Consider the following 19188-nt stretch of genomic DNA (forward strand, 5'->3'; position numbering starts at 1 on the left):
TATTTGCAAAAAGAACGAGGAGTACTTGTGGCACCTTAGAGACTAACAAATTTATTTGGGCATAAGCTTTCGTGGGCTAAAACCCACTTCATCGGATGCATGCAGTGGAAAATACAGTAGGAAGATATATATACACAGGGTACATGAAAAAATGGGTGTTGCCATACCATTTTTTCATGTTCTCTGTGTATATATATCTTCCTATTGTATTTTTCCACTGAATGCATCCGATGAAGTGGGTTTTAGCTAACAAAAGCTTATGCCCAAATAAATTTCTTATTCTCCAAGGTGCCACAAATATCCTCGTTCTTTTTGCTGACACAGACTAACACGGCTGCTACTCTGAAACCTGTCACCATGCAAGGCTTTGATATGTTTGTCATCTGAAAAAACACAGTAAGTTGACAGACTGAAAACCTCTTGTTTGAATGCCTATTGGTGAAAATGTGTCCTACCCTGAGCAAAGATTTTAGAGTATTTTAGATTTTAGATGGCATCAATACTGCAATTGAAAGTCTTTTAGGAGGATTTTAAGTAGGAGGAAACAGAGCTTTAGTTAGGTTTTTTTTTAAAGTTAGACTTTGGACCTTTTACCGTTTCATGGCACTCTAAATACTAACGGTAAAATTCTGCACTTTTAAACTATTATAAGTCTATTGACTTCAATACAGTTTCACTGAGAGCAGAATTTGGCACTAGATCACATTAACTCATGACTACTTAACCACCAAATCCAAAACAGGCACGTTTTACTTTGAAGAAAAAAACAGTCTGTCTTGAATTTATGTAAGTGAGTCAGAAATAATGGTTAAGAAAACTATAATAAATGGGCATCCAGTTAATCCCTTACTCATTGATTCATACACTTTAAGGCCAGAATGGACCATCATGATCACCTAGTCTGCCCTCCTGCACATTGCAAGCCAGAGAACCTCCCCCATCCACTCCTGTAATAGACCCTACAGGCACTGCACAAGGAGTCTACCGTAACCAGTTATGCCCCAAATCATGAACTCAACAGTTAGCCTCAACCTTTGTACATATAACGACTATCACTTTCAATCACAATTGCCATTCAATGCTACTACCAGACACAGGCTCTGAAAAAACAGTACTAAAGAAAAACATAGCAGAGGAAAAAAACACTAAAAACACTGGACTTAGTCTTTGCAAGTACTTTGTTGGATCCTTGCGAATCCTTTCAAGATTCCCCTGATTTCTATGCCCAGATTTAAAACCCCCCTGGCCACCAAAATTCAGACCAAGCAGTGCTGGACAAGACTCCTTTCATTAGTAGTCATGGCTCCCCATCTGCCATCCAGAAGATTGATGCAAAGTGCCGCATCTCCCTTCCAGGGGCACACAACCATGGCTGGCCCAGACCCTCATCCAACTCCCACTGAAGTCAATGGAAAGACTCCCCTGGACTGAGGAGTGGAAAACTAGGACCATGAATGGGACCAATATTTACTGCACAGAAAATCAGGGCACTACCTGAAAACAGCCAACCGGACACAGCAACTTAGGACTGATCCTGTAGGGTACTCCCTGAACTCCCCCAACACCCTCTGAAGTCAATGATACTGAGTACCTTGTGGAACTGAGCCCTTACACCATAACTACAAACTCAGCAAGTGGACAAATGTAGAGCAACAGATGGTTTGTTACAGATTAAAGTCAACAGAGGTTATTTCTCAGTGTGCTGGAACTTAAGGCTCAATTTAAACAAAAAACAAAAAAAAAATTCAATTCTGAAATGATACTGGTAAAAAAAAAATTTGTACACCAAAAAAATCTCATGCCATATGCATTAGAAAAAGAACAATATCCACTCACCTTGTGGGTGAAATTCAAATTGATCTCTGATGTCATATCTTAGGTCCAATCCTATGAAGGTTCCTATTGGACCCTAAAGGTCCAATCTTGCTAAGAGGTGCTAAACATCGCACAGAATTTAATCTCTTCCAAGAAGATTTGGGATCAATCTTAAAGACTTTCATATAATTTTTTAATTGATTAATGGCATGAAAAATAATGAAGTAATATATGATTCTTTAGCCATAATTGATATGCCCAGAAACCCTCTAAGGTCTATGTCTAACTTAGATGATTTTTTAAACAAAATTTCAAATAGTTCTATCTTTATGTATGGTTTGTTTAACATATTTAATGCCTTTAACAAATCATTCAAAATTAGTTACAGAAGACTAAAAAGCAATCCTTTGGCAGTGCCACTCAACACATGGGCCTAGAACAACATTTTTTCTCACACACTTTACATCAATCTGCACAAAGAAGTCAGAGGATCTGCCAAATGCAACAACAGACAGTTTTTTTTTTCTCTGAGCCTTTAGAAGAGGCTTTAGAAAGAGAAATAAAGTGATCTTATTACTTTATTTCAGACCTTGGGCATGCAAAGTAGTACACACCCTTTCCTTTTATCTTCAAATGTAAGACAAATAACTGCTTGCTTTTCTCTGTTAAATTAAAAATGAAATACAGCAAAAATATTGCAAATACAGCAAAATCATTCAAGCATCATTCCCTTAAATCACTTTGCTGGGAGAAAGAAAAGTAGCTTTTCAGAGTATGAAAATATTATTATTTAGCTTGGCTTTGTGGTTTGGGTAGCAGACCATAGGAGAATGTTTAATTTACTGAAAGAGATAAATCTGTTTCTGTTTTGTATTCCAAGTCCATCCTGAAGCATATTTTCCTACTTGATAAATTATGATTCAATTTCACTTTGTCAAAAATGTTGCCAGTGTTTGTAATGGATGCAAAGTAGAAAAAGTGCAGAGAAGGGCAACTCAAATGATTAGGGGTTTGGAAGATACGGGTCCCATATGAGGAGAGATTAAAGAGGCTAGGACATTTCAGCTTGGAAAAGAGGAGACTAAGGGGGGATATGATAGAGGTATATAAAATCATGAGTGATGTGGAGAAAGTAGATAAAGAAAAATTATTTACTTATTCCCATAATACAAGAACTAGGGGCCACCAAATGAAATTAATGGGCAGCAGGTTTAAAACAAATAAAAGGAAGTTCTTCACACAGCGCACAGTCAACTTGTGGAACTCCTTGCCTGAGGAGGTTGTGAAGGCTAGGACTATAACAGCGTTTAAAAGAGAACTGGATAAAATCATGGAGGTTAAGTCCATTAATGGCTATTTGCCAAGATGGGTAAGGAATGGTGTCCCTAGCCTCTGTTTGTCAGAGGGTGGGGATGGATGGCAGGAGAGATCATTACCTGTTAGGTTCACTCCCTCTGGGGCACTTGGCATTGGCCACTGTCGGTAGACAGGATACTGGGCTGGATGGACCATTGGTCTGACCCAGTACAGCCATTCTTATGTTATGTTCTAATGTTCTTAGAATCTCAGAATTCTGCGGCTTTGCTTTTCAGAGTATTTGAATGAAGTGAAAACAGAGGGCTAAATCATGCCATCAATTCCTAAACAGAACTCTCAATTGAAATCAATGGGAAGGTCCTGCTTAAAGTTTAGGGGCACAATACAGCCTATAGTATTGAAATACCTGAAATGACATTAAAGAGCCTTCACGCTACTAATAGTTTAATGAATCAAAACAGCACATAGTGAATTGCCAAACTGGATCAGATCAATGGCCCTCTAATCCTATTATCCTGTCTTTGGCAGTATGCAAAATTTTTCAGACTGGGGAAGGGAATGGGGGGAGAATCCTGTCACCTGGCTAACTGAGATACTAAAAGCATGGGCCTAAACTTTCTCACTTTCCTTACTACTAAATCCTAATTACTTCAAAGACTTCATTGGGACTACTCACCTCTGAGTAAATTCAACAGAATTTGACCCCATGGGCAAAATTTATTTTCCTGAATTCCGCTCATGATTATCTCATACTCTGAAGCAGGAGTCTTGACAGACCTTGTACATTTTATCTCACCTGTTGTAACTGCAGGTGCTATTCTTATTTATAGATATATCTAGTACTTTTCAAATCTTGCTGAGCTTTTTATCCACAAAATATCTTATGGTGGTGAGTCCTCAGGTTTCATTATACATTGTGTGAAAAGTCTTGTATCCACTTTAAATTTACGTCACAGCCTTTTTTCATACAAACTTCACAGGGATTGCAAAAATCTCCTTTCCACTGTATATTAACCTTTTTGTTAGAAACTGGAATACCTTTACCAGTGCAGGCAAACAAAGAATGATTGATATCTTAGTCCATCTACATCATTAAAAAATGAACATCAATTACCTCCCAACACTATCTGTGATACCACAGGTTATCGACTGCTCTAAAAAAAAAAATCTGTGGTGTCTCAAATACTTGTATGTTTACTTGTTAATAGGAACTATGTTATGTTTCCTATGGGCCTGATCCTGAATGATGCCAAGTAACCTCAACTCCGAAGACTTCAATGGAAACTAAAGGCAGTGGACACCTCAAAGTATCAAGTTCTAAGGAGGTAATTGTTAGATCTGTACAGACATGTGGTCTTGCTTTGTGCAAAATGTTCCAGGCTTTCTTTCTTGTGGGATTGCACCTCTTGATTGTTATTTTTTTGGGGAGTGTTATTAATCCAAAAGTGAAACCCATCTGAAATCACCAAGCTTGACTTGTTTTGCCATGAAATACTTGTAAAATGACTGAGCTTTGCATGCTTTCCACCCAAAGTCCTAATTCGTCATGGGTGCACTTGAACCTCAGCCCAAACTCAGCAAACCTTTTGGCAAACAAAGGCTGCGTTTCAGGTGTGCAATAGAAGCTAAAACCAAGCAGGTTTTATCTGGTTTGGGGTTTCTTTATAAAGATTTTTCACAACTCCATCATCATCATCTTTTTTTTTTTTTTTTTTTAACATAAAGGGCTTGGACCCTTTGGAGTTACGGGGATGTTTTCTGATTGCAATGGGAGCAGAAGCAGTCCCAGAAAGCACTCAACAGCCTAAACTCGATGTTGAATTCTTCATCGAATCTAACTGCTGCATATTCAGTACAGTATTCTCCACATCTGGAAAAATGCAGAAGATACCCTTAAACTGCAAATGGAATTCAACAGCTATATGACAAGTATATGTATATATCAATTAACAGAGCCTTCCAGCTCATCACAGGATCAGACCCTAATTGCATAAACTGAGATCTCTTAATTATTGAATTGTCCAACTTAATCTTTTAGAAAGATATCTAGCCTATACTTTTTTCCCTTTTACATGAGAGGGAGTAGGCTGGTGGTTAAAGCACAAGGCTGAGAACCTGGAGATCTGGTTCGTCTCTCTGTCTCAGTCATACACTTGCTATATTAACCCAGGCAAGTTATTTAGGGTACACATTTTCAAACTTTGTTACCTAGTTCACTTGAATGAAAGGTGCATGTGCTCAGCACCTCTGACAACCAGGCACTTATTTAGATACTGTAGCTAAATATGAATGTAGGTGCTAACTATAGGCACCAGTATTTGAAAGATGTGGATCTTAACCTTTGGGCTGGTCCACACTAAGTTCCCAGTTCGAACTAAGATACGCAACTTCAGCTACGTGAATAACGTAGTTGAAGTATCTTAGTTCGAACTTAAAGGTACTTACCGCGGGTCCACACGCGGCAGGCAGGCTCCCTTGTCCACTCCGCCTACTCCTCTTGTGGAGCAGGATTACCGGCGTCGACGGCGAGCATTTCTGGGATCGATTTATCGCGTCTAGACAAGACGCGATAAATCGATCCCAGAAGATCGATTGCTTGCCGCCGAACCAGCGGGTAAGTATAGACGTACCCTTTGTCTCAGGGCTGTCTACATGGCAAGTTACTGCGCTACAAGCCAGGGCATGAATCTCTAGCACACCGGTTTGCCACACACTACCTTGCTATGTGGACACTGCTACAAGGGCTGTGCTATGATCATTTCAGAGTGTGTTTTAATGTACTGCTACTTCAAAGCGTGGTACTCTAGCTGCACTCAGGGACTTTCACTGCACTGTGGCAGGGTCCACACAGGACATTACACAAGCCAGGATATGAATCTACAGCACACCAGCTTACCGCTCAGTAGCTTGCTGTGTAGACAAGACCTCAGTTTCTTAGGCTAGGTCTACACTACCCGCCTGAATCGGCGGGTAGAAATCGACCTCTCGGGGATCGATTTATCGCGTCCCGTTGGGACGCGACAATCGATCCCCGAATCGGCGCTCTTACTCCACCAGCAGAGGTGGGAGTAAGCGCCGCCGACAGAAAGCCGCAGAAGTCGATTTTGCCGCCGTCCTCACAATGGGGTAAGTCGGCTGCGATACGTCGAATTCAGCTACGCTATTCACGTAACTGAATTTGCATATCTTAAATCGACTCCCCCCTGTAGTGTAGATGTACCCTTAGTCAGTGAAATGAGGTATGTAGCCTACCTTACAGAGCTTTTGTTTCGTCAGTATTTACAAATGTACACCTTTACTTTAAGAATTGTGGATAAAGTCTCTCTGGAAGTCTGAATTAGTATTATTCCATTTTCAGCTGTCTGAACAGACAGACAGCTGCTCTTGGGTTTGACAAATAGTGAACTTCAGAGCTACGATTCACAATCTCTGTGAAGATGAGGAAGTGAAGGGGGGAAAAAAACCAACCAACAGAACATCTCTGGAAAGATACATCAGATCTGCAAATCATGTATTAATCTCTAGTTAAAGTTACCCATCTTATAGTGACAGCAGAATTTCTGAGATAACCTAAACCTATGTCATGGGTATGAATTCATGTCATGGATACATGCAGCCTCTACACTGAATAGAATTACTACTACTACAAACATAGTATTCTTCCAGGAAGATGACATGGTGGGCAATGTAATCTCTTTTACTGGACCAACTTCTGCTCCTGACAGAGATAAGCTTTTGATCTTGCACAGAGCTCTTCTTCAGGAAGATGGTGAGTTAGTAGCAATCCTATTCAATGTAGAGGCTGAATCATGACCAAAGAGAAATATAAATGAGAAAGCATCAAAATTGCTACAGTAGATTAAAACAACAGCTCTAGTTTAAAGTCACAGCAATTTCTTCCAAATGTTCTCCTGGTAACTTCAGTGTTCTATTTTTAACAAACAAACAAAGTAATAAAAAAAGAAAAGAAAAGAAAACTCAAACCCTAGAGGGCTGCAAAGCCATGGCTGCCTATACATGACAGGCACACCAAGAACAGGGTGTCATATTAGAGATCCAAAATAGCAGAGAGAGAAGTCAAATTTAGGAGATGGGATAAAGTGGAGGATTAGAAATAGGATACGGTAACAACTTTTTGGCATTTTTTCACATTCCTTGGTGCGTGAATGTCTGTTGGTGACATCAGTGCTGCTCTAAAATGAAGATCAAGTTTAATTTAATTGTAAATTGTTATTTTAGAAAATGTACCAGTTTATTATATTACCGTCAACTAGGAATCTATTACATTAAAATGTTTAAATGATACTACATTATGACAAACAGATAGGAAGGCAAGTTGGTAACAAGTTATTGCTGACATTCCACAATTAACTTCCTGTGCATTTATATAAACAAAAAAGGCTTAATACTATAAGGTAAGGGTTTTAGTCTCACATTTCAATTTGCTGACCATAAACATAACAATTTTTGTTTTTCCTCCAGCCCCCATTAATTACTTCGGTTTATTTTTCAAAAAACTCTTTCAGGAAATTCTACCCAAAGTAATACACATGCATTACTCATCAGTGACTGGAAATCTTGTAATTTGTTTTACATGCATATACACACACATGCATTTTAAAGAGCTTTTAGAATAAGTGTAACTCAGTTCTAACTCTATCAGAGATTACCTGGACATTAATGCACAATACTTGCTAAGACAGTCTAGAAAAGTTACTGTATATGAATATGTAATAGTCCATTTTTATAACAACCAAGTACTATTTAAATATTTATTACACAGTAGAAGTTTGTACACATTTTAAAAATTGATGTAATGCAATTTTAACTTCCAAACAGCTAAATAGATTAAACAACATTTTAAAAGGTTTGTTGCAGTGCTGAGACCACCAGAGGTATACATAGAGCAATTTATATATATATATAAAATATAAAAATCCACCAACCCACTAAAAGCAGGGGCTTACAAGATACCTGCTGCCGCAGCAATGACATTTCCTGCACTGACATGAGGGACACTGCTACTAATTCATCATATGTTTGTGTATACAAAGCAAAATTGAGCTGTTTAGAAAGTCCTAAAGCAAGAATGTTCTCCCAAGACCTGGAGATACTGATCAGCATTAGTGCAATAATAACCAACACTGACTAGGAAGATTGGGCAAATATGGAGTTTTAATAAGTCATAAAAGAAACATCCCCAGCTAAAAATCCATTGCCAGCTAATATATTTCATGCTAATACAAGAGTGATGTGAGCCTGGTAAGACACGGGAAGAGTAAGACAGGAAGGAACATGAATGCAAAGCAAATGATGCCAATACCTTATGCGATTAAAGGATCTGCTTTTCTCCTGACGCTGGACGCGTCCGTCCCAGTTTAAATCTTAACTCAAAAGCCCCCTGTGATGAACCTGAACAAGTTTACCAGCATGAAGAGCAAACGAAAAAGCGAGGGAAGAGTGGATCTGCAGCCTGACCTCTCAGGGCAGCCCCAGCCATCCAAAGGCTCCTATCTACCTCAGCGAAGGGACTTACCACAAGCGTGCAGCACAGGAACTTGTTCATTGTGGTCGGTGTGAGAAACCTCAGGGAGCTGGGACGCTAGACAGGGAGTTAGTGAAAGCTCCGGTCTCCTAGCAGCCTGCTGCTGACATCCCCCCAACATGAAAGGCACGGTATATATATAGCCCCTGCTCCAACAGGAAGCATTAGCTCAGCTTTGATCACTCATTCCCTGTCCATCACCCAACTTTTTTTTTAAGGAACTGTAAAACTTGATGACTTAATGGGACCCTTTCAGAGCTCACCACAGGCTGGAAAACGTAGGAGGGAGTGTCAGGGGCTGGCCTCTGACGGGCGGTGTCTGCTGGCTGCCTGCCTTGCCCTCTCTCTCTAGGGAGGGGGAGTCACTCACCTTCAGGCAGCGCAAGGGCGAGTCATCGGCGGCCCTGGGCTAATAGGAGACAGGTTTAAAAATATCTCCTCCGTCCAGCCCCCGGTGCAGAGACCTATAGCGCTTTGCATCTGCTGGTGCAACCTTCCCAAAGCTGTGGAGGACAGGGATCCTGCAGGGCAGGGACCTGGCTGCCCAGTGACTTGCTGCAGTGCAGAGGGTGGATAGGGAACCAGGGGACTCCACTGAGCTCCCCTCCCTTCTAATGCAGGAAAGTAACAAGCCACCTCATCTCTCCCCATCCACCCTGGTTCGCTTTGCGGGGGGCCTCAGCGGTGATTTTCCTGGGCTGTGAGGTGGATGGGCCGCCTGCAGGTGTAAAGGTCTCTTCAGCCCCTAGGATACAGGGGAAGGCAGCACAGGGGGGCTTTGCAGAAGGCGTGGGGGAGTGCAGTAGTGGTGGAATTATTTCCTAGCTGTACAGGGCTTGGAACGTGCAGAAGTTCCAAGGATAATGATAATTCTTCCTATAAGTGATTCTAGCCAGAAAGGACAAAGACATTCATAATCTGAAAAAAAACAAAGGCGTCAGCTGTGGAACCCTTACACTGGCAAGCACTTGCTCACAGGACTAGCCCCATTGAAGTCAGTGGGGGTCAGCACTCATTCAAAGTGAGCCTTGGTCTTTTCTTCACTACATTTGACTGAAATTGAAATAGATGGCAGGGTACGTACATATGTGGGTTTTTTTCTGTAGGCACCATAAGCCCCATCCTGCCTTCCTTGTGTGCCCCAAACTTTTGGAGAACTCCCAGGAGCTCCCATTGCTTAGTACCTCTGGAAACCAGGGCAGTTTTGCATGCACAAAGAATGCAGGATCAGAGCCAATTGGAACTAAGAAGATTTCCCTTAAAAAAAAAAAATAACCGGCAGGAAGTATATGTCCTTCCCGAAACCTGTAGATATTGTGAAAGGGGGAAAGAGTGGGGCTAAATTCTTACACCAGAGACGAGAAATTGGCAAATTTCTTTGATGCCTTGGTTTTAAGTTTCCCTACTTAAATTGGAGATTGTGGTGAAGATTAATTATTTAATGTTTGTGAAACTTATTGAGATGAAATCTTAGTCTTAAAGGTGCTAGAGAGATGCAAAATACTGTTATTCTTCACTCATGCTGACTACTGAAGCACCAAGCCTGTCACTTTCCTTAGGGCCTGTTTAACGTGAATGGGAATTTTGCCATTGACTTTGGGGAAAAAGTTTCAGCTCTTTAGATCCTAAGTCTTTGGTATGCCCTCTGCCCCCTTCTAGCAGGATCACTTTTTCGAAGTGTTCCAGTTTTCTCATTCTGTCCCTCCATAAAATACACAAAGTCCAAAAATATTTTGGCGAGGACTAAAATATAATAGCTTTCAAATGCTGGGAGTAAACAGTGAATCTAAATCAAACCCATGATCCATACCCCAAACTTTTGGGGGGGAACTGGGGTAGAATCCATACCTAGGTATGGATTGACATTTCACATCTCTCTCTTTGTAATGGACCAAAACTTCATATATGGACACTCCAACTTTGGAGTGTTTGAAATCCGGATACCAATTTGGCTCTGAATTTTGCAGCTTTGCCCTATTGATAGTTGGCGCACAGAATTGTGGGGAGTTGGCAAGAACCTGGGGAGGTGAAAGCTTGCACACTGTGTGACAAAAGCTCCTAAGCAGGAAAGGCATTTACACTAAGTAATATAACAGAAGTGACCACTTTAACAGAACAAAGAAAGTGTATCTGAATCCTTCTGCACACATGCAGGAACCATTTCCTAGCAGACATTTTGCCATGATGTTATTAAATTAGAAATCAATATCCTCAATTACCCCCTTCAACACCTGATATATGGTGTAAAAATCTGAGGAACTTGAACGAACGATGATTTGTTTGTAAGTGACCGTGGGGAAATTGGAAAAAGGGGAACAGAAACCATGGCACTGAGAAGAGAGCAAATGCTTCTGTTATTTAGCCATGTAAGAGCTAATTGATGATTTATGCACCAGGAAGGTGTGTTGCAACGATTCCTGTAAAATTTTGCTTTTAGGGGTTTCTATTCCCTTAACACATGTATTATCATGTACTAGATCTATATTTTAACCTACATGTTGGCAAGGCACTCTGGACCAGATCCACAGCTGATACATGTTGGCCTAGTTCTGACTTCAGAGGAGCTACACACTGATTCACACCAGCTGAGGATCTGCCCCTAAATTTCTTCTGGAAAACAATATTTTTTAAAATGGGCTATATTCAGCCACATAGGCCAGCTGCGCCAGAGAGGGGGGCTTCACAGAGAAGCCAATTTTAAGCCATAATTTCATAGCAGCCTCTCCAGCACCAGCGGCCTACGACAGGAACTATGGCTATGTCTACACTGTAATCAGGAGGTGTGGTTGCAGCTTATGTAGGCATACCCAGGCAAGCTTTGATCTAAGGGTGGTTTGTTTGTATGTGATAGTGGAGAAGCTGGAAAAGGGTAACAGAAACCCTAGCACTGAGAGGAGAGGACAGGACGCTGTGTACATGCTTGAGCAGCCAGCCTCTGCCACCACCCATGCTACCACAGCTACACCGCTATTGTTACTCAAGCTAGCTTTGATCTAGTTAGAGGAACGCCATCTCAGATATGTCTACGTGTACTGCAATCACACCTCTTTATTGCAGTGGAGACATACCTTAAATCTGGACTGCTCCCCATCCCAACCAGCCTCACTTTAGCCCTTCCTGGCTCAGTCCTGCCCACTTTGGGGATTTTATCATTTAGTTCTGAGCATCCCAGTGAAGCAAAGGCTGCAGGAGGCTTACACTGCTGAGTCCCCTCTCCTGGTTGTGGACAGGAACCCATGATGTGAGTTCGCCCTATGTCTTGAAGGTGGATGAAGTTTACTGCTCCCAACTGAGAAATGCAAAGCACCAAACTCATATTTAGCTCCAGCCTATGACATACTTACTGTTAGTATGAGAGTAACAGAACAGTGTAACCTGATTTCAATGTAATGTTTTTTCTGCTTTATGGACCTGAATGAAAACTCACTGAAGTCAGTGGGAATTTGGGGAAGTTCTATGGCCTGTGCAATATAGAAGGTCTGATTAAATGATCACAATGGTCTTAGAATCTATGAATCTGTGAATCGTTTCACTTACTTCAGTGAGTATCTTCTCATCTCTAGCTGTCTGCCATGAATACTCAGTCTCTATGGCCCAGGTCCTCAAAAGTAATTAGGGTCCCGGTCCCTACTGACTTCAGCAGAAATGAAATCAATGGGAGGTAGACAACTACATCCCTTTGAGGATCTGGGCCCATCCCAATAAAATGACAAAGCCAATAGGAGCTAATGCAAATGTATACTTACTAATATAGCTTAGAATACATACAGTTTATTGTTCAGCACCTATCAGGGTTTTTCTAGGGATGAAAGTCTCTTGTGCCATGTAACACACTAGCACAAAGTTTAAAAAAACATTAAAAAAAAACTGTTTAGCTTAAAGTGTGGTTATGGTCTGAAAAGTGACCATATAAAAATGGCATCTTTTTCCTCAAAAGTTCTGCTCCCTCTGTGTTTTCAGAGTCAGATCTGCTGACGTTAGTGAAAAATGTTTTTACTATGTTTCTACTCCCATTATCATTGAAAACCTAGCACAATTTTGAGTGAGGGAGCTGGATTCTCTTTGAGGTCACTGATTCTCCCCAGAATTAATGGGGCCAAAGTCTGCCTATTTTGGCCAGGGGCAAAGGAAGGCAGCATTTTGCTGACAGAATCTCTTACAGGTGGTGGTGCACGAATCAGAAAGCTTTAACTTTTGGATCTCAAGGTGAGACCGTGGCTGGTAAGGGGGAAAAAAATCTTTATACCTGAGCATATTTGATCTGGAAAGCATGGACCAACAATAAATACAGAATCCCACGATGCCATTTTTAGAGTCGCTTTTCAGAGCAGAACTACAAGGTCTAAACTGCAGTTAGAATGTTTTCACAACTGCCTTAGCACATTCCCACTTTGCCTTTGGGAATTAATTAAGATGTGCTTTGCAATGCATGGAATCATATTACAAGGTAGCAAACCCTGTAATAAAGACTTGTCCACATGACAACCAAACTGCTTTCAGCAGTGTTTTACAAGTATCATGTTTGTGACCACATCCCATAGGAGGGTGTTTGAACAGTTTTAAAATTATTTTTAAAAGTTAATTGCTTTTACTTTACTTTCCTTAAAACAGTTTAAAAGTTGTAGGATGAAAAGAAGCTTACACATTAAGATTTCCTCTTTCTAGAAATAAGTTTAACATCTTCAGTTTGCATAGAAAGAAACCTAAGTAGTTCTTACAGGAAAAATGGCTGGTTTCCATTAAAAAAGTAATCAATAAACAATTATGCAGGGAGCAGGAACTATGGAGAGAGCAGGAAGAAGTAATTGCAAGGGTTGTATCAATACATAAAACTTCTATATTTCATGTTAAAGAGTGAAATCTGTTGCTGTTGTATGTTTTGCTCTAGAATGGTGTGCTTCGAGTGGGATAGCAGTTTATTGGATTAGTAGTAGTCATAGACCCAGTATCCAGTATTTGTCTTTCCATAGCTCTAATTCTCAGTATTTGTATTACTATTTTGTATGTTATGATTGTTATAAATCTATTTTTCTTCCTGTGCATCATTATAATAACTGGGTCTATAAATGGATTTGCTCTTTAAGCCTGTCTGCTATCTGGAAAAATTCAGAAGTCAAGACCAGTGACTCGGTGCTGGTAGGTGAATGTTGTGACCTTGAGTCATCTCAGGATCTCAATGAGATATTTGTTGAGTTCAATCAACAAACAGTGGGAAAATTCTGGCTTCAAGCACAGGACTTGCTGTTCAACAGAGATTACATTTAAAAGACACCAAGAGCTTCACCAGTAATAGATTTATGTCCAGTTAAGGAGGGAGGATCTCAAACGGATACATTGTGGAAAGCAAGCATAATAGTAGCTGCAAGAAGAGAGCAATTTGGCATTCTACCGAGCCATTAGGCTAATCCCTTAAAAATGAACAATTCTGCTAAAGTTATAATAGGTGTTGGTGATCTGAAATGTCCAAGAAGAACTTTCAAAATGGAGCACTGAAGAAATGGCACACTGTTCATTTGGTAGAAAATGTGGTGAGGCAGGGGACACAGGTAAATATGGTTCAGATTCTGTCAGTGAAGTAGAACAATTACTCCAGCTGTAAAATTTGGTGCATCCATATCATGCCACTGTAGTGATTGTATCCCAGTATAACTCAGGACAGCAGGTTGAAGGGAGAGGTTTTGATTCAGACATATACTGAGGGAATAGAAGAGGAGTTTTTAAAATCATTAATATCATTATTGTAATAAAACTTGTACTGTAAAACAGAGAACTAAGGCTGGCTGTGCATATATACAGACTAAGAGGATGTATTGATTTTAGCTCTATAGTTTGCTACTCCTTTTTAGCAGACTTGCCTCAGTTTTTCAATTGAAGCTTTACCTCATTTCTCTTGGGAATACTAAAGGGCAGATATGTGGAGCAAACATGCATAAAGGAAAAACTCCTCCTCCAAACTATGCATTCAGGAAGGCGCAAAGATGATGCTAGCCCCATCAAGGCAGATCTTGATGTGGGATCATAGAATTTGAAGGTCACAGTGAAGGACACAATCATAAAAAAGTAGACTTGGTGCATAAAATGTTAGATAACAGCACATTGTCAGCCATAGACAGTGAAATACAGACATTCTTCAAAACTTCAGAATGCAGAAAGTCATGTACTCCATTCTATTTAGGTTCTTACATGGCATCCTCACTGCAATATTTGATCACATTAGATTTAGAGGACACTCTGGTTACAGTGACAACTTTAACAGCTGTATTCAGAATTTTTTAAAAAATCACTTGAAGAGAGAGTGCAAGAACTAGAAAATAAGGCAAAGGTAAGAATCTGAGACTACTGAGTATATCAGAGGAACCAGATCTGAAGAAATGACTCTTTTATTTACTCAGTGACGAGCTGATCTTTTTGGTCATGCTTTACCCCTTAAACTGGTCTGTCTCAAAGTGGATAGAAGCCATCCTGCAATATGATTCAGAGAGATTGCATCCGGTCTGACAACTTTCATTTCTTGTGGAAAATCCAGTTTAGTAATAAAACCCATGTATCTGGTAAGCAGGAATTTGTCATTAACTAAATCAACATATTCTAGTCACAGCCAATGCTCTGAAAGAGGCAGCATATTTATTTTTAAATCTATCAAAAGTAAACAATATTGGAACTGAAACAACACAAGTTTCAGCCAGCGACTCTTTCCAGCTAACAGGTTTTTCATTTTAGTCTTTACTAATTTGCTTGTGATGTTGTAATTCAGGGCACTGGCTAAGGAAGATGGTCCTATTAATTCAAGATCAACTGATATAACTTTATTGCCATCAGTCTGAGTTCACTCTGTATGTTTGTGTGATAAGGAGATATTGCAAGTTTTCTCCCTCTTCCCTGGATTTCAGCAGGCAGGATGGCATGCTTCATTAAAATCATTGACTCCAGGGGGTTGCATGGGCATTTGAGAACTCATGCTATAGTGTCAGCCATGTGTTCACTATCATGTCTGGGTCTGGTTTGAATATCCCTGTTAGGTGAGCCAATAGGGTTACCAACTTTGATTGGATGAATTCCTGGAGGTTTCATCACATGGTATTATCTTTAATTAAAGATTAATCTTTAATTCCTGGAGACTCCATGACAATCCTGGAGGGTTGGCAACCCTATGAGCCAACCATCCACTCAGACATCTTAATGGAGGGACTATACCAATTCTGCTCTAGAACTGTTTTTTTGTTTTGTTTTTGTTTTTGTTTTGTTTTTTACATTTTTTGATAGCCTTGTGGAGTATTGTGGTCTCCTATCAGTGTTGAGGAATATCCGATCTTCGCTGCCAACCAGGAAGATAATCAGTTAGACATCAGCTATTAGCAGTTATTAGAAACGGCTTCATTTTGGTTCTTATCCCAGGAGACCCTGTGGTTTAATAGTGATCTGTGAATGCTGAGGTAGTTGGGGCAGAAATTGGATAGGAGATAGGTGGGGTGTGACCTGGAGTCTGATCTCCCTTATGGGGACTGAGACAAAGTAAATAATGTTACTGTCCAGACATTTCAAGGAACTAGCTGTAATAAAAATAATATATATGATGCCAAGGATCTCAAATAGGCTTCACATCATTCCCGTGAAGAAGGTAAGTAACATCATCTCTCCAGTGACTCCAGACACCACATAGCATCTCCTTTGTCTCCCATCCCCAAAATCCATTCCATGCAGGCCTACTAAGTTCCTCTACCTTGCCCATTGAGCTGCAGGGTATTTCATGTACATTCAAAAAGTGGATCTGCTTGATTGCATTCCCTCCCCTAAGCTGCACATGCAGGTTTCATTTGCCAGCCCCTTTGAACTGTTCATTCAACTAATTCACTCCAGGGTTTTGCCTGGAGATCTGAGAACGTCTTCCTCTGTGTTTGTGCAGCTCCTAGCACAAAGGGCTTTCCATAATGACTGAGGCACAATACAAGTAAGTAAATAAATACATAAATAACAGGTGGTCACAAATGTGCTTGCACATGCTGGACCAAATTCCGCCCACCGTGTCACGTCTCAGCCCCATTGACGTCAGTGGGATTGCCGGGGTGCGAGCCATGACAGAACGTGGGTCTTGAGCACAAAATGAAGCTGTGCCACATGAGACGAGGATAACAATAGTTGTTTGAAATGCCCTGCTGGGTCTGCTGCAAATAGAGCACACTTTGTGTAGTCAATGCGCCACAGACTTTTTCGCACTTTTGCCTCTGGTCACACATCAGGCATAATAAAGCTTTTGCCCTTTGGCCCAGAAAATTTCGAAAGCAGAAGATGCAGGGGAAAAAATGTGGAAAGCATTTCACACTCCTCGGGAGTGTTGGTCCAGAAAAAGCCGAGCAATCTACAAAGAAGTAATTAGTTACAAAACATAATTTCTTTGTTCCTAGTGACCGGACACCTCCTTTTGTTCAGTCCATCCTTACCTTGCAAGGTTTTACCTCTCTGACTGTGCAAAGTGCCGTAGGGTGCATTTTACCATCCATGTCAGCCAGGAATAGAGCACTGGAGTCAAGATACTTGGTCTGGCTGCCGGCATGAGTGAGCAAAATAACTATGCATTGCTGCAGTTTCTTGCAAACTACCACACTCTCATTGAGTCTCATGGATCAGGCCCTAAGAGAAGATCATCAATCACTATGGGTCAAATTAGGGAAGCAGCAATCCAAGTTGGGGTGCTGAGCAGTAGATTCCTCCAGGGGAACAACAAGTAAAAAGATTCTCCCTCCAGTCTGCAAAGAAGAAACAGATTTTCTTGGAAGCTGCAAAGGGGAGAGTGGCTGGTGAACACACATATCTGAAGGTGAGCCTGTGATGATTTGGGTAATCTATGTACAATGTATGAATTCTCTTGGATTATTAATTCTTTGTCTAGAACTATATCAAACTCCGTTTTGATTGCAAGGCTAGTCTGCCTTCTCTGTTGTCTTTTTACCTCTATTTTGGGATGAAATTCCAAGGGGCGGTGACACAGGGCTAATACTGAAGGATTGACCTTGATAGTTTTCTTGTCAAATGGAAGCACCCTTGGACAGCAAAGGTGGACAAACCAAGAAAACTGGTCCTGGCAGGTGGGCTAGTAACCAGGCAGTGGGACAGCTAGTAAGGGACTTTGAATACATGACAAAGCTGGTCTGGAGAGTGGGAGGTGGGACGGGGGGGGGGCATCAGATGTGGGGGGGGAGTTCACATGACGCAGGGGACTGAGACTTTATAAAAGGGGGATTCTCTCACCAGCCATGTTAGGGGGAGGGAGAAGTAGCCAGAAGCACAAAGCAAGGCCTCAGGGCTCTGATCTAAGCCCAAACAATGCTCCAGAGTGGTGAGGAAACTGAGGCAGGGAATCGTGTACAGGTGTTTTATTGTTTTGTCTGGATCAATATCTCTGTTGTGCTATCTCAATTACAGAATAAATTGTTTCAGCATCCAGGGCCTATGCAAGGAAGTTTCGCGCCCTAGGCAAAACTTCCACCTTGCGCCCCTCCCCACCCTGCAGCAGCTCCCTGTCCCCCCCGCCCTGGGGCTCCCCCCCCCGTGGCAGCTTCTCCCTCCCTGCCCTGAGGCGCCCCCCAACCCCGCAGCAGCTCCCTGACCCGGGGAGCAGTGCGGCAGCTCCCCACCCCAGCTCACTTCTGCTCCGCCTCCTCCCCGAGCACGCCGCCCCTGCTCTAATTCTCCTCCCCTCCCAGGCTTGTGGCGCCAAACAGCTGATTGGTGCTGCAAGCCTGGGAGGCAGGAGAAGCGGACCGGCGACCGTGCGCTCAGGGAGGGGGCGTAGGAACGATGTAAAAAAAAATTGGGGGCACCGCTTTTTGGCACCCCCAAATCTTGGTGCCTTAGGCCTAGTTTAGGGTTACCATATTTTAATTAAAAAAAAGGAGGACACTCCACGGGGCCCTGGCCCTACCCCAACTCCGCCCCCAGCCCCACCCTGCCCCCAGCCCCAACTCTGCCCCTTCCCCAAAGTCCCTGCCCAACTCCGCCCCCTCCCCTGAATGCTCCACCCCCCTGCTCCTCCCCTTCCCCTGTTTCCCGTGAATCAAATGTTCGCGGGAAGCCTGAAACAGGGAGATAGCAGGTAAGCTGGGGCTGGGGTTGGGGCGGTGGCGGGGGGGGGGGGCGCGAGGAGGTGCAGCCCAGTCTGGCCCCCCCAGCCGAGCGGCTCCCTCCGGCGGCCGGCCGGCCAGCCCTGGCCAAGAGGCTCTGGCCCCAGCTTCTCCGGCCCGGCTCGGCTCGGCTCGGGCCCTTGCCCTAGTTCCGGGCAAGCGCACCGGCCCCGGACGAGCACCCCCAGCCCTGGCCAAGCACCCCCGGCCCTAGCGACTCCAGCTCAGCTCGGGCCCTGGGGCACCGGCCCTGGCCCCGGCCGAGCACCCCCAGCCCCTGTCCCAGCGGCTCCGGCCGAGCTCGGCTCGGGCCCCGGTTCTGGCCGAGTGGCTCGGGCCTGGCCCCAGCCCGGCACTGGCCCTGGTTGAGCAGCGCCAGCCCCAGCAGCGCCG

The 19188-nt window shown here is 42.5% G+C and overlaps 1 protein-coding gene across 2 annotated transcripts in view; it reads right to left on the reverse strand.

Annotated features, from left to right (window-relative positions):
- Positions 1–19188, reverse strand: part of TNFRSF11B (TNF receptor superfamily member 11b) — a 118019-nt gene that overhangs the window by 20593 nt on the left and 78238 nt on the right. Inside the window, exon 1 of one of the 2 annotated variants that reach the window (XM_034763511.1) lies at positions 8669–8906. The exons of the other annotated variant lie outside the window; for it this stretch is intronic. Coding sequence (XP_034619402.1) covers positions 8669–8698 — 30 coding nt within the window. The 5' untranslated portion in view covers positions 8699–8906. Of the gene's footprint in view, positions 1–8668; positions 8907–19188 lie in introns of those variants that run through there. 2 annotated transcript variants of the gene reach the window in all.

This window comes from Trachemys scripta, chromosome 2 (assembly GCF_013100865.1).
Source record: "Trachemys scripta elegans isolate TJP31775 chromosome 2, CAS_Tse_1.0, whole genome shotgun sequence".
NCBI classification, from domain to species: Eukaryota; Metazoa; Chordata; order Testudines; family Emydidae; genus Trachemys; species Trachemys scripta.